Below are 17743 nucleotides of genomic sequence, written 5' to 3'. Positions count from 1 at the left end.
TAACAATATAATATTTAATATAATATAACATTAAAAATATTTATAATATTCATAATATGAATTATATTGTAATATAATATAAAATTTTTATACAATATTATACAATACAATATTTTTAATATTATATTGTAAAGTTAATATTATATTGATTAAATACAATTAAATAATTATTAACTTTTATATGACAGTTTAGTAAATAATTAAGTATATACATTTATAAATATTATCACAATCATTTATGCTGTATTTTTAATTACTAAACAGTTAGAGTGTCGTAGAAATATAGTTATTCAGTTGTTGAATAAAGCCCGAAAATGTTTTATCTGTTTTTCGATCTCCGACCAGCGTTTTTCTATCTTGTATTCAACATTGGAAATGATTGAATTTTTCACCTCCTTTTTTACGAATTCCTTTATCTAAAATGGATTATTTTAATAATTATTATCAATAAATAATTTCGTATTTAATAATTGTATTGTCACACATACAGAGTATCATTATGAACAGAATTATAGAAAAATATTATATAAAATATATAACAATTATAGTAAAAAGTAAATTTTAAAATTAACACTCAATAAATACAGAAATATAGAATTTAATTTATTTAAAATTTACCTCGCCCAATTGTCCCTTAGAATACGCATTGTTAATTATAACAATTAATGTTACAATCTCACTGACTCTCCTATGAAGAAATATAAGAACAATATTATAACTAATTCGTACAATAAATATTCACATCTATGTATAGTATATCTTTATTAAATAATATCGTCACCTGTGTCTTATTATTTTGTAATTACTTAATAAACTTGCAAGCATGTACTTAGTATTCCTCTCAAGAACAGAAAGAAAAATCTTAGCATTTAAAGCATAAGTTCGTTCCATCAGTTCAAACTGATGATCAGATGAATTAGATTCGAATAAAATTTGTGATGATTTTATTTCTAAATAATTGATTATAATTTTAGAATTTTTACTGTAAGCCAGACATTCTAAAATTGTATCATTCACTTCCATGTACTTATTAAAAACTTTATTCCATGTGTCACGATCTGCCATTTTTAAACCATTGCAATATGTCCACCTCTTCCATCCAGGCAAAATTCTGCAGAAGACAATCCAGAAAAGAAATAAAAATCTAACGAAATTGTGTTAATAATTTCTTTAGTGTTTTATAAATAATTTTTGAAATAAGCGATAACTAATTTCTCAAACATATGAAGAATATAAAAAATAATTCTATAAAAAGAATCAAATATTATGAGAAGATTTACTTGTTTTCTTTAGGATTTGCTAGATGCCATTTCAAATAACGTGTAGATTCTTTTTCGCAAGGATTATCACTTATAATACATTCCCACTTTGCGAGTTCTTGTTTTAAACATTTAGTATGATCGTTAGTGTTATTTTCGTCATACAGATTCCAGTTACGCACAAAATCAAACTTTAGCACGCCCTAAAATTTAATAAGTATCATTATATTTAGTTTATTCATTATTTACAAGAACAAATAAAATCTACGCGCAAATAAACATTTTTACTAAATAATTTTCTTTATATTTCTTTAATATTTATGTGACTTCGTAGTATCAATATCATAATAACCAGATTTACCATTTTCTTATTTGTGTGTGAATAAATGTGTATATATTTTATCATCTAAATAAGTATAGATTTTATATCATCTAACAGATTCTTAACACATACATATATATATCGATATACAGAGTGTTTCTTAAGATTGCGCTACCGCTCGTGAGTGGTTACAGCGCAGTAAACTGAACCGAAAAGTCCTTTACAATTCTGCAATTTTTGCAATACTTATTAAAATATTAATTAAAAATATGAATAAGCGCGCGTTTCGCGAGGCTAGATCGTAGGATAATGCGCGGTAGGTGTGTCAGCGGCGAGTGTCGCATAGCAATGAAAAAACAAAAGTCGAGGCACGCGCGATTAATCTTTACGAGATACTCTGTATATATATTTTAGTCTATGCATATTGATATATTGATAATTTTGTTGTATGATCAGTTATTTTCTTAATTTAAATCTATGGCATATCAAATACAGATTTTAAGTATTTCAAATCAATAAATCAATTAATTTTTTTTATAAAACAAGCATTCACAAGTGAATTATTATGTATTAAATTATTACGTGTCATATAATGTAACAAAGTTATCTTTCAATTATAAATCAATTTCTCTGCAAAATGTTTGTATATTTTTAACACAGTAAACATTCTAATACTACGGAAGAAAATTAATGTAAGAAAGATAATTGTTATACTGTGTTCTATAATTTCCTAAAACATTTATTATTAATTACATAATTAATCATCAATTAGCATATAAATTCTAAAGTATTATTATTATAGGAAAACACCTTCATGAAAAATTCAAAATTTATAAAATGTGATTATATTAAATTTAAAGAAAAAAAAAACATATGTAAGGGCCTTTTGAATTTAAATTTCTAACTTTTGAAACAAAAAAATTAATAATAATGTATAATTAATTTTTTTGTTCAGCTTACTACATATATCTATTTTTTAAAAATTCATTATTATGATACGAAATCGTTGTATTATGTAGAAATAATTGGTGTAATGAACGGTAATTTATAAAAAACTGTTTATATATATATATATATATAGGTATATATATATATATATATATATATATATATATATATATATATATATATACCTTGAATTCAAGATAAAAATCCAAGAATGGAAAGATATTCGACAAAAATTCAAATGCTTTGAACATAGGATACCATGCTATATAATCTCTTTCCTGTGCCAAATAAGAAGCGAGTTCCCAAAATACGGAGAATTCAAGTTTCTTCTCTATCGCAAAATGAAACGCATCATTGATGATTTGTGCGCGATTGAGAACATGTATATTACTATATTTTTCAGAATTTAAGTATTGTGCAATTTTTTGCCAATTCGCAGTATCGTAATTGACGCGATAATATCCTGTAATAAAATAAATTACTTTTGTTGATTATTAAATACTTTGAAATAATATATATTAATTATAAACACATTTCGAGATGTTAAAGATTTTTCAATATTAAATATATTATTATAATTAGAGATGTTTGCATCTTCCGTTTTTATTATTTAACATAAAGGCTGTATCTGCGATTCTACATATTACAGCAAGAAATAAAAATTTCAAATATATTGGTAAAATTTCAATATTTTTATAATCTTTTGTTATATCTTTTATTATATATATGAGTTTTAATACATTTCATGATTATTTTTAATTAAAACTTATGTTATATATGATATCTAATCTGATATATATAATATGATATATATAAATGTAAATAATAATCAAGCGACGCGGTAGCGTCGCGACGCCAAGTACATAAAAAACTGATAAAAAATTGGATCCGAGCATTGAGAGTCACTGTTCTCGACGCGGCGCTACCAAGTAGCTTATCCGGAATTTTAAATGACGTCACATAAACTTTCGATTGAAATATTTCAGAAACTAAAGTCGTAATTAAAAATCTAACGGCATTTTTCTTGTATAATGTGAATACAAGCTTTCGATTGTGACCAGTTTGAATAAAATCGGTGCAGTCAATCCCGAGAAACGATAATCGCATGTCAGAATTGTGACATTTTTCATTTTCCGTCATAATAAGGTTCAGACTCATGAACGTATCTTCGCATGCACACATTCAAAGTGATTTTGTCCCTCAAGCTGCGTTCATACCGCGCATATATGATTATTCGCTTTAGTGTGCAAAAATGCTTTAAGAAACAAAACCATTTATGTACATGTGTGTGCATACGTGTGATATGTGTATATGTGTATGTATACGTGTGAGAGATTAATTTATCGCACAACAATTTTCGAAAACCTCTTGGGGGTAAAATCTAATCTATCTCGAAAACGGTATCACAAAAATATAAAAACTGTGCCGTTAGATAAGACTTCTAAGGAGACTAATTTATCGTATTATAACAATATTCAAAAACCACCCCTTGGGAGTGAACTCTAATATCTAGAAAATGAAACCTTGTAAAAATACGCGACTTACCCTTAGTAAAGATTTTTAAAAATGCGTATATATTTTTTGCAGAAATAATATAAATTTTTACAAAAAGGTGGTGATATCCCTCTAGAAACAACCTTATAACGGTAAAATAAAATACGTCAAGTATAAAAAAATATCTTTAAAAAATCTAACATATATTTTCTGTAGAAATAATATTTTTTACAAAAAGCAGTGAGATCCCCTAAAAAAAACCTTATAAAGGTAAAAAAATACGCCAAGTACATAAAAAAATCAAAAAATCTAAAAGAGTGATAAAAATAAAATATTTAAAAACCGATATGAGATCAATACTATTAGCCAAGTACAATAAATTATGTGATATTAATTCGTAACCGATACTAAATGAGTTAAGATTACTTTAATTCCTAAAGCATTTTTTATATGATGTATATAATTTAAAAAAGTTTTACACAAATTCTAAATCGCATAAATGACCTTCAGGTCGAAGTAAGATATGAAAACTTGGCGTGCCTCCCCTCCCGCTCCGTCGTTTACATATCTTGAATAAAATAAAAAATTTGATTATACAATATACATATATACAATATATATTTGTTAATCCTTTCATTTAGTAAGTACAATTTACATTTTTATATAATAAACTTTAGACTACGAATGTGCAACAGGCAGCCTGTGGGTAAAAAACGACCTGCGAAGCTTTTCAATCCGACTTACAACAATTAAACTTTACTTGCAGAGAAAATAAAAAAACTCATAAAAAAAGAGATTTCACTTTGCCTAATCTCTATGTGATGATTTCCAGGTAATACAGAGGAGACACGATATATAAGTTCGAAATTTAGCTACGCGCGTGCGCGGTCAGTAGTGTAATTTTAAATTTTACATTGGGCCCATCAAAAATCTAGCTTTTTCCTGTTTTAAACTATATGATTTAAATACGGGGCACGCCAAGTTTTCATATCTTACTTCGACCTGAAGGTCATTTATGCGATTTAGAATTTGTGTAAAACTTTTTTAAATTATATACATCATATAAAAAATGCTTTAGGAATTAAAGTAATCTTAACTCATTTAGTATCGATTACGAATTAATATCACATAATTTATTGTACTTGGCTAATAGTATTGATCTCATATCGGTTTTTAAATATTTTATTTTTATCAATCTTTTAGATTTTTTGATTTTTTTTATGTACTTGGCGTATTTTTTTACCTTTATAAGGTTTTTTTTAGGGGATAAAACAATTCTGAGAATTTGGATATGTAAAGAATTTTGTACTAACATAAAATGGTTTTTTTACAAACATGATATATGTACTAAAATATACTCGTATATACTTAAAATTATATATATATATATATATATATATATATATATATATATATATATATATATATATAAACAATAAAGATATAAATTTTTTATTGCATATTTACCAGCTTGTTGTAAGTTGAGAATAATCCATTCATTTTCCTCAAAAAAGATTTCGATTTTTGAGCGCCATGGTGTTAACCAAAAATTCGTCCAAGTTACGTTAAAATCGAGTTTCGACTCTGTAGTATAAGTAACAGGTATATAATATTGTTTCTCATCTAATTTGTTGTAAAATTCTACTGATACGGCTGGAAGAGCAGTAGCATAATTTCGCGTCACCTTCAACACGATAGTACACCTCTGCATAATCCACGAATCTATCGTGTCTTTTATATTAAAATCATACTTGGAATTCAATTCAATCATGACAGATCTCATAGCATTCCATAAATCATAAGAAGTTGTTGCTCCAGGATCATCTAATCTATAAGATTTAACGTTATGATAATTTTAATACTATATTAAAATTGATAAATAAATAATAAAAAAGAAAATCATAATTTATAAAATTTATTATCGTATTTTAATCTATAATGAAACTCCTACAGAGATAGAAATTTATGAACTTAATATAATTGTATATATATATATATATATATATATATATATATATATATAAAATCTACGAATCTATCGTATATATAATACATATATATAATGTATACAATTATTCATTATATACACGATAGATTCGTGGATTTTATATGTTATAAAAATAAAAAAAAAATATATATATATATTTATTTTTATAAAAAATATATATATATATTTATTTTTATAAAAAAAAATAAATATATATATATATAATTTTTATTAAAAAAAATATATATTATATATATATATACAGGGTGCGCCAAAAGTCTGGATACACCTAAATATCTCACAAACAGTGCATTTTAGAAAAAAATGTTTCAGGCAAAAGTTGTTTGGTTTCGAGGGGGCCATAAGACGGTATCATTGGTTTGACCTTGAAGAGTCATTTGAAGGTCACGTGAAGGTCACTTCAATTTTTTTAAATAGAACACCCTATATATTTTTGCACACTCTTGTAGCTTATCTCGAGAGCTTTCCAAAACACTATAATTAAGTACCTTTTCGTTAAGTACTTTTTGAGTTATGTCTGAAGAAAAAATATGTAATTTGCAATTAACAATTCCATATTTTTTCTTAAAAACAACTATGTGTTTTCTTTACACCAATTGATTCCTCTCATTATTTTCTACATAAAAGTATTAAGGTAAGATAATCGAAAAATGAATATTTTACAAGATATTTTACGGTTTATGTAAAATTAAGAAATTATTTCAAGCCTCATAACTCAAAAAGTACTTAACGAAAATGTACTTAATTATAGTGTTTTGGAAAGCTCTTGAGATGAGCTACAAGAATGTACAAAAATATATAGGATGTTCCATTTAAAAAAATTGAAGTGACCTTCACGTGACCTTCAAATGACTCTTCAAGGTCAAACCAATGATACCATCTTATGGCCCCCTCGAAACCATACAACTTTTGTCTAAAACATTTTTCTCTATCTTGCTTATTTTTCGAGTTATTTGGCTGCCTAAGTTAAAATGGGTCACCCTGTATATATATATACGGGTTTTGTATATGTTATAAAAATAATATATATATTAGGTGTACAACTTTGCTTCCGCCGTTTTCCTATAGATGGCTTTAGCGGTAAGTAGTGGTCGAAATAAATAGATCATAGACGTCATGCAATAAACTTGGGCATCTGTCAACATAACCCCATAGAAACATTAGTCGATTTGTGTCTGCATCATAAAGTTATTCTCGATTGAAAATGTCAGTTTACGAGCCTAATTCTGGTCATTTGCGGGAGGTTTTAATTTTCTGCTTCAATATGAAGAAATCTGCGGCTGAGGCTCCTCGAATGCTCTCAAATACTTATGGTGAGGCCGCTATTAGTGAAAGAATGTGTCGTGAGTGGTTTCAACGCTTCAAGAACGGTGATTTTCACGTCGAAGACCGGCATAGTGGTGGAAGAGAGAAGGTTTTCGAAGATGCAGAATTGGAGGCATTACTTAATGAAGACTCGTGTCAAAGTCAAGAAGAATTGGCACGATCATTGGGAGTGACTCAACAAGCAATTTCAAAACGCCTCAAAGACATGGGAATGATTCAGAAGCAAGGAAATTGGGTGCCGTACGAGTTGAAACCGAGAGATGTTGAACGGCGTTTGTTTGCTTGTGAACAGTTGCTTGAAAGGCAAAGACGGAAGGGATTTCTGCATCGCATTGTGACTGGGGACGAAAAATGGGTTCATTACGATAACTCCAAGCGCAGAAAATCATGAGGATATCCCGGCCATGCTTCCACGTCGACGGCCAAACCGAATATTCACGGCTCCAAGGACATGCTCTGTATTTGGTGGGACCAGCTCGGCGTAGTGTATTATGAGCTGTTAAAACCGACTGAAACAATCACAGGCGATCGTTATCGAACGCAATTAATGCGTTTGAGCCGAGCATTGAAAGACAAACGGCCGCAATACAACGAGAGACACGATAAAGTGATTTTGCAGCATGACAATGCTCGACCCCATGTTGCGAAAGTGGTCAAGACATACTTGGAAACGTTGAAATGGGAAGTCCTACCCCACCCGCCGTATTCTCCAGACGTTGCTCCCTCTGACTATCACTTGTTTCGATCAATGGCACACGGCCTGGCTGACCAGCACTTCCAGTCTTATGAAGAAGTAAGAAATTGGATCGATTCGTGGATCGCTTCAAAAGATGACCAGTTTTTTCAACGCGGGATTCGTACGCTGCCCGAAAGATGGGAGAAAGTAGTGGCCAGCGATGGACAATACTTTGAATCATAAATGTATAACCAGTTTTTTACAATAAATCCTCGAATTTCGGAAAAAAAACGGCGGAAGCAAAGTTGTACACCTAATATATATATTATTTTTATAACATATACAAAAATAATAAAAACATATATACATATATGTAATATATATTTTTTAGTATACAGGGTGTCCCATTTTAAAGGACCCACTCAAATATCTCAGAAACACTGCGTTAAATCGAAAAATGTTTCAAACAAAAGTTGTGAGCCTCATAACTCGAAAAGTACTTAATGAAAAAATACTTAATTATAGTGTTTTGGAAAGCTCTCGATGTCAGCTACAAGAATACTAAATAAAAAATGGGGATTTCCATTTAAGATTTTAAAGTTAACCTTCACATGACCTTCAAATGATTTTATAAGGTCAAATCATTGTCACCATCTTATGGCCCCCTTCGAACCGAATAACTTTTGTTTGAAACATTTTTCGATTTAACGCAGTGTTTCTGAGATATTTGAGTGGGTCCTTTAAAATGGGACACCCTGTATATTTTTAATAAAAATATTTTATTTATATTTTATGTATATATTTCTATTTAATATATATTAATATATATTTATTAATAATTATGTTAGCATTTGTCGTGACTGAATAAATAATAAATTAATTTTTATATTACAAAGATTTTAAAGTGTTTATATTCTATGTTTGTAAAACTAGATTCTCAAAATTATTCAATTTGAATTGTTTGTTATTTAGAAAATATGAATCTCTATTATATATTTATTAAGAAATATTCAAGTTGAAATTTACAATCTCGACAAAAATTCATAAATATAAAATAACAGTATAAATTTGAGATTTCAAATATCTATGTCTTGTAAATGTTACAATGGGATAAATATCTTATTAAATTTATTATATATTTCGATTTCCTTTTCCTCTGTGATGTATATATTATTACATTACAATACATTATATTTACTGTTGTGCTGCAGTATTGCTGTACTGTTGTGTATAAATATTATTCCAATATTTGTTAAATCCCTTTAAAAATATATCAGGTGGCAATGTTCGTTCTAACATGCGCCATATAATGGATCCTATAATGTTTAAAAGAAAAAAAATTTAATATATTTAAAATCCCTTTACTGAAATACATAATAGAGGTTTGTGAATATATTTGTAATTAATAAAGCTAAATATATCACACACAAAATTTGTGCAATTAAATCAAAGTAAGCAGCTATAAAAAATTGTTAAATACATTTCAACGAAATAATTTATAATAATAGATAAATACTGAATGATAAAATATTTGTTAAAAAATTAAAAATTAAAAATTTTTAATTAAAAATTAAAAATTAAAAATTAAAAATTTTTTTTAAACAATTATAAGAAATCATTTTATATTTTATTATGATTTTTCGAAGTCTTAGATAAACATGTTGTAATTTACAAAATTATACATTATAAAATTATATAAAAGTTATATAAAGTTAAATTTATTTAGATATTTTTCATATTATTGTTTTTGCTAATATTATAATAAAATCTATTAAAAATAATAATAATTAAATTAAATTTTACAAATAAAGGGCTTCGGTTCTTGTGGAAATTGAATTTCGATGAAATTTGCTGAAACTTTGGAAATAAATAGTTTATGTGAAAACGCGATAAAAGTTAAACAAATATCAAAATATAAATGCGATATTGGTTGATGAAGTCGTTTCGTCGCTACAAGTCAATTTATTCAAATATCGAAATAAGACGATATTAAGGAAAAGTAAATAATATATTAGAATGACACAGTTCATTTTTATTAATACATTTTACTTATATATTTACATGGAAAAAATGTGTGTCGCTGCATCGCCGCTGTTGTCGCCATGCTATTTGATATTTGATAAAATATAATTAGTTTAAAAAAGTATAGTAATATGGATTTTTCCTAAGTCTCCTCCTTCGGATGAAGGAAGGGTACAACTTCCCTAATTCCTTCAAAAGACTAGCCCTTCAAAATAATTGAACACCTGTTTCATGATTTATCGTAATTTTTGAACCGTTTATGAAATATAATGGATGGGAACTTTATGGATACCTTTATATACATATATGTATATTTTTTCCACATAAATATAATACCTATATATTAATAAAAGTGATAAACTGTGCGTGATTCTACTAAATAATATATTATTTATTTTCCTCAGTAGTATTTAAATAACGCTTTATTTCGACATTTGAACGCTTGTAGTGACGAAACGGTTCCATCAAACGATATCATGCTTATTGTGACCTTTGATTTGCCACATAAACTATTTATTTCCAAAGTTGCATATTTCACAAAGCTTCAAATTCAATTTCCGTATGAATCGTACAGTGTCTTTTGTTTAAAAATGAGTTTTCTCATTTTTATATAAAATAAACATTCAAAAATTTACAATTATTTAATTCTTCATTTATGCAGTGTTATACGCATACCTTTGATATGAGTAAGAGAAGAGTATAAATAATTTCCACAATAGCTTTTATATACTATAGTAGAATTTGTAACAACGTAAGCATTTAGATAGAGTAATTCATGTTGAACTTGTACTACAAACAAATCCATCATTCGGGAATTTGGCAGAGCCTAAAATCAATTCGATATAATCATAACTAATCATAAATATTCAAAAAGAAAAAGTTTTCGGTACATATCTAAAGTAGCATTATTATGTATTGTACTATTGTTAAGAATAAAAATTAATAGTTTTGGAATTAGGCTGAAAAATAAAAAATAAAAAATAAATTCAAAATTGGCACATCAGAGCTACAGCGCGGTAGTTGGAGCGCAGGGAAGAAATAACACTTCCTTCTTTTTGAGGATGGATCAAAGGAAGATCCGAAACTTTTGCCCGTCATTTTTAATTTAATTTTAAATTTTAAGTAAACAAATAATAAAAAAGAAGGAAATGTTATTTCTTCCCTGCGCTCCAACTATCACGCTGCGGCTCTGATGTGTCAATTTTGATTTAATTTGTTAAGAATAAAGTTTTTATGTGTGTTTGAGTGTATAAATATATTTTTCTACGATAATTTTAATATATAAATATATATTTAGTTCTTATAAAATTTCATTTACTGGAATTTCTAGAAATTTAAACGACTTGGATTCTTATTATTTCTTATAATTAAGAAATAAAACAGAATATTTGCACAAATATTTAATAATTATCTACATTGCTAAACGGTTAATCATTTGACTGCGTATTCAAACAGCGTAATAAAATAACCTTGTCGATAATGTATGCTTGATAATACATATTAAATCCTTCGTTTAACCATGTATGAGACCATAAGTGAGTTGGTTTGAACAGATTTCTAATATATTTTTGTACCATCCCACGTGCAATTAAGCGCGCAATTATCGTTTTGTATGCGACAGAATCTAATTCTACATTATAAGTGATATCTGCTTCTCTAAAAATAATTATACTAATATGTATGAAAAATTTTGAATATTAACACAATTTCGTATGTAAATAGATTATAACATGATAGGTAATTAAAATAATTTTTAATATAGCGCGCTATTTTTAATTACATATATTACCGATAAAAAATGAAACCGAAAGTCTGTTTGATTTCATCTTGTAAATCCGGGATTACGACATAATCCACTTTGCTCTCAAATGAAACAGAATTCTGCTCAAGGGCTTTCCTCAAAATAATCCATTTACGCATGTATACATTAGCGGAAGAAATAACAGTTTTCGCAAATTCTAGATGCGGTTCCGATTCTGGTCTGAACCATATGTCTTGACTAAAATAACCACGCGAGATGTTGATTTGATGAAAACCGGATACCAGAAATGCTACACTATCTATAGAGATCAAAGCAGTCTCGTGAAAATATGTCCACATCATATATATATCATCGTCCAATTTAGTTTCTCGTATCGGCATATTTGACAAAGCTTTGTATTTTGGAAGATGCATTATAGAAATAACAAAAGTAATTCCTAATTCAGGCTTGTTCCAATATGGAAATATTTGCTCTATTTTTGCTTGATATTTGTTTCTTTGCTGGATACCTGTTGCGATTAACCACCTATCGTATTTTAATGACATGCTTTAGATAATGACTAGTTTTAGATAGTTGTAAGCGTAGAATGCACAAATATAAAATTTAATTTGATATTTCAATATATTCTTCTACTTACTCTTTTTTTCCATCTTTATTTATGTACGGAGTTCCGAAAGACTCTCCTATGATATTAATTTTAAACTCTATATACAAATCGTACATTCCATGCAGCAAGACATCACCGAAATCGAGCACGACAATGTTGTTTTTATCATGATTTGTTGGTTTTGCTTCATAAATCATACTCTTATTTTGAATTAAAATTAATTTCGATGCTATTATTTTCGTTGAATTCGATACATAAAAACTTATGTATCGTTTTGCATAAGAAATATTTAAAGTAATTATGCATTCGCTACTGAGATGATTATTGAATAACATTAACTTCATGTTATAATGTATCGGAAGTATATAATCTGATATATTGCTTGATTTGTCGTTTAATACACTGCGCACGATTTTCGATTCTTCATCGATTTTTATTCCTTTGATTTTTGATTCTTCATCATGCATAGGACTCGCTATTGCCATTTTGGTAATGTATATTATACTACTACATAATAATAGTTTTAAGAATGTCATGTTAAATTTCACTCGGATATCTATAAAAAACATTTCTTCATTAAAAACAAAAGTATTTACAAGGAGTATGCAATAAAATCAACTTTTGTGTGAAAAAACGTTCAAGAGAATTTACTAACTTTTGACAAGAAAATACGATGAATATAAAGAAAGATTAAAATAATATAGTTTAATAAATAAAGGAATGATTAGAAAAGATAAAAATAAAATTTATTGAAACGACATATGAAATATTTTTCTCGGATTTGAATATTAGGAGACATAATGGATGTATTTAGATAATTCCAAAAGGACAAGCACAATAAATATAACTCTTATTTATCTCAAATTTAGTTATCTTTAAGATTTCTTCTAGTGCAATTACATATTTCGGTATCTTGCATATTGTGACATACATAACAAATTTTGAAAATATTAATCTTTTTCTTATACATATATATGTTATATTTAAGCATTAAAGTGTATAAGAAATAAAGGAATATTCTCAACAATGGGATTTTATAAGTAATATGGATTGTACGTTTACTAACATGTTATTCTCAAGATCAATCTGTTCCGTAAGTGAGAAATGTATTAAAAACATATACACAATACACGTATAACGGAAATCAACTATTATCTTATACTTGAAATTTTGATGATGTAGCGAATTGGATCAAACATTCGGACAAAATTCTAAAAAGAACTATCTTAGTATTTTTTATAACACACCGTTTTGAATAAAATGTTAATTTTTCATTGTTTCTTGTTCATTCATTCATTACACATCCAAATTAACATATCCTATTCTGGTCCTAGACGTTCATTATAAAAAATATTTTAAAAACAAAACACAGGTAATATTATACGTTTTTAAGATAGATAATGTTATAGCTATAATATAAAATTAATTACACAGTAATTTTATAATATCAAAAAGAAATTTAGCTTATAAATTTTATATTGTCATTTTCTATATGTCAAAATATTCGAAACATGGTATCACAGTACAAACGTAAATGTCTTCATTTCTATTAACTGTAATGTATGCGAAAGATAAAAATAATATTTACAGTAAAAGTTAGTCGATTTAAAAATTAACGAAAATGTCTTTTATAAAATAAAAGCATTGCCTGTTACTCCACATAATTTTGTATGCACATTTAATGAAAGAGAGATAAACATTTTATTATATATTTATTTAATGGCTTACCCTTTTTATCAGTTGAATCAGCCAGATATAATACCATATTTAACACCAAAAGCATTCAATCGCGAACTTATCGCTTCAAGAGACTAAACTGATGGTTCTGTCGGCGTATACGACAGTATATAGAAGGTAGGGTACGTAGTGTTATATAAATATCATTTTGATTATACGTAGCATAGGATATCTTATAGTTCATAATATTTCAGTTATATATATATATATATATATATATATATATATATATATGGTATATATATATATATATATATATATATATATATATATATATATGGTATATATATATATATGGTATATATATATATATATATATATATATATATATATGGTATATATATATATATATATATATGTATGTATATATATTTGTGTGTGTGTGGTGCATTTTTATACATATATACATATATTTATATCTGTATAAAATAAACATTACGTAAATATATAATCAACATCTATATATTAAATTTGTTATACAGAAAAAAATAACAATAATATTTAATATAATATAACATTAAAAATATTCATAATATTCATAATATGAATTATATTGTAATATAATATAAAATTTTTATACAATATTATACAATACAATATTTTTATTATATTGTAAAGTTAATATTATATTGATTAAATACAATTAAATAATTATTAACTTTTATATGACAGTTTAGTAAATAATTAAGAATATACGTTTATAAATGTTATCACAATCATTTATGCTGTATTTTTAATTACTAAACAGTTAGTGTCGTAGAAATATAGTTATTCAATTGTTGAATAAAGCCCGAAAATGTTTTATCTGTTTTTCGATCTCCGACCTGCGTGTTTCTATCTTGTATTCAACAAATGCTGAAATGGAATTGGAAATGATTGAATTTTTCAGCTTCTTTTTTACGAACTCCTTTATCTAAAATGGATTATTTTAATAATTATTATCAATAAATGATTTCGGATTTAATAATTGTATTGTCACACATACAGAGTATCATTATGAACAGAATTATAGAAAAATATGGTAATTATGCAGATATACGGAGCCACTTCCGATTTCAATAATTTTTACATATGTTGTCAAGGTCAACACTCTGAATAATGTTATAAAGATTTTAGCCCGCGCTCGTTGTTTATTAATAAATTATTAACCAAAAGAGTTTAATGACTAGAACACAATTTTACGTCATAGAATGGTTATATGACGTGTACACACACACACACACACACACACACACGCGCGCGCGCGCGCGCGCGGGAGGTGCAAGGGGGGCCTTCGGCCCCTCTCCCGCAACCACCCCGCCGGTAGGGGACGTATTGCAAAGAGTTGAATCACAATGGATATATGTTGTAAGTTATAAAGCGAGGTCCACCTTGCCTACCGGCGGGGTGGTTGCGGGAGGAGGGCCGAAAGCCCCCCTTGCACTCCCCGCGTGTGTGTGTGTGGATGTGTGTGTACACATACATTTGTGATAATTTTTAATTGTATTAAATTGTGTTAAATTCTATATAAATTTAAATTGTATTTAAAATTATTATTTTTTTATATAACAGCTAAAATAGTAGGTTTATGGGAAAAATGCATATAACCTTTTTTGTAGAGTTTTTCAACGGCTTTATTTTTTGCTTAAAATTTTTTCTCTCAAATCAATATTTTCGGAGATAAAAAGCATTAAAATTGTGAAATTCTTTTGTTAATAATTTTTAAATAAACAACGAGCGCGGGCTAAAATGTTTATAACATTATTCAGAGTGTTGACCTTGACAACATATGTGAAAATTATTGAAATCGGAAGTGGCTCCATATATCTGCATAATTACCAAAAATATTATATAAAATATACAACAATTATAATGAAAAGTAAATTTTAAAATAAAAACTTAAAAAATATAGAAATATAGAATTTAATCTATTTAAAATTTACCTCGTCCAATTGTCTCTTAGAATATTACGCATTGTTAATTATAACAGTTAATGTCACAATATCATTAACTAGCCTGTGAAGAATAAAACAATACATTTATAATTCATTCAATAAATCTTCATGTCTATGTGTGGTATATCTTTATTAAATAATATTGTTACCCGTGTTTTATTAATCTGTAATTATTTAATAAATTTGTAAGCATATATTTAGTATGCCTCTCAATGACAGAAAGAAAAATATTAGCATATAAGGCATGATCTCTCTCCGTCAGTTCAAGCTGATGATGAGACAGATTACGATCGAATAAAATTTGTAATAATTTTATTTCTAATAATTTTTTATCAATTATTTTTAAATAATTAATTATAATTTCAGAATTTTTACTGTAAGCCAGACATTCTAAAATTATATCATTTGTATCATCAATTGTATCATTTCCTTTCATGTAATTATTTAAAACTTTATTCCATGTATCACGATCTGCCGTTTTCAAACCATTACAATATGTCCATCTCTTCCATCCAGGCAAAAGTCTACAGAAGACAGTCCAGAAAAGAAATAAAAAGCTTGTAACGAAATTGTGGTAATAGTTTCTTTAATGTCTTATAAATAATTATTGACATAAGTGATAACTAATTTCTCAAACATATGCAAAATATAAAAAATATTCCTATAAAAAGAATCAAATATTATGAAAAGAATTACTTGTTTTTTTTAGGATTTGCTAGATGCCATTTCAAATAACGCGTAGATTCTTTTTCGCAAGGATAATCACTTATAATACATTCCCACTTTGCGAGTTCTTGTTTTAAACATTTAATATAATCGTTATTTTCGTCATACAGATTCCAGTTACTAAATGTACAATTCCGCATAAAATCAAACTTTAGCACTCCCTAAAATTTAATAAATATCATTATATTTAATTTATTCATTATTTACAAGAACAAATAAAATTTACGCGCAAATAAACATTTTTACTAAATAATTTTCTTTATATTTCTTTAATATTTATGTGACTTCGTAGCATCAATATCATAATAACCAAATTTACAAACTTCTTATTTGTGTGTGAATAATTGTGTATATATTTTATCATCTAACTAGCAAATAGATTTTATATCATCTAATAAATTCTTAACACATATATATTTATATACAAAGTGTTTCATAAGATTGTGCTAATGCTCGTGAATGGGTAGAACGCAATAAACTGAATAGAAAAGTTCTTTATCATTCTGCAATTTTCGCAATAATTATTGAAATATTAATTAAAAATATGAATAAGCGTACGTTTCGCGAGGATAGATCGTATGATATGCTCAGTATGTGTATCAACGGCCAGTGTCGCATAGCAATGAAAGAGCAAAAGTCGAGGCGTGATCAAGCTTTACGAGACACTCTGTATATATATACTGTATATATTTTAGTCTATGCATATTAATGTATCGATGATTTTGATGTATGATCAATTATTTTCTTATTTTAAATCTGTGGCACATCAAAAATAGATTTTAAGTATTTCAAACTTTAAATCAATTAATCTTTTTTATAAAACAAGCATTTACAAGTGAATTATTATGTATTAAATTATTAAGTGTCATATAATGTAACAAAATTATCTTTCAATTATAAGTCAATTTCTCTGCAAAATGTT

The 17743-nt window shown here is 26.9% G+C and overlaps 1 protein-coding gene across 1 annotated transcript; it reads right to left on the bottom strand.

Moving 5' to 3' along the window:
• Positions 1-290: 290 nt before the first annotated feature.
• Positions 291-14200, bottom strand: LOC145960579 (aminopeptidase N-like). The gene is made up of 12 exons (XM_083080152.1): positions 14153-14200; positions 12455-12980; positions 11845-12342; positions 11525-11711; positions 10731-10881; positions 9256-9349; positions 5491-5852; positions 2715-2992; positions 1281-1462; positions 782-1111; positions 619-688; positions 291-416 (listed from the first exon to the last, which is right to left on the bottom strand). Exons 1-12 carry the CDS (start codon positions 14187-14189, stop codon positions 291-293), a joined length of 2841 nt encoding a protein of 946 aa, XP_082936278.1. The 5' UTR covers positions 14190-14200.
• Positions 14201-17743: the final 3543 nt, after the last annotated feature.

The sequence above is a fragment of the Camponotus vicinus genome, unplaced genomic scaffold, assembly GCF_025532165.1.
Source record: "Camponotus vicinus isolate PSW18456_S1 unplaced genomic scaffold, iyCamVici1.0 SCAF_10, whole genome shotgun sequence".
Lineage (NCBI taxonomy): Eukaryota > Metazoa > Arthropoda > Insecta > Hymenoptera > Formicidae > Camponotus > Camponotus vicinus.
This window is presented reverse-complemented; position numbering and strand designations above follow the sequence as displayed.

Excerpts from the sequence above, each read along its gene's own strand:
- LOC145960579 (XM_083080152.1), bottom strand. The coding sequence starts at position 14,189 with ATGGTATTATATCTGGCTGATTCAACTGATAAAAAGG. Across the intron at positions 11,712-11,844 it reads TTCGGTTTCATTTTTTATCG|AGAAGCAGATATCACTTATA; the intron begins GTAATATATGTA and ends AATTATTTTTAG. Across the intron at positions 2,993-5,490 it reads TCTCAACTTACAACAAGCTG|GATATTATCGCGTCAATTAC; the intron begins GTAAATATGCAA and ends ATTTTATTACAG.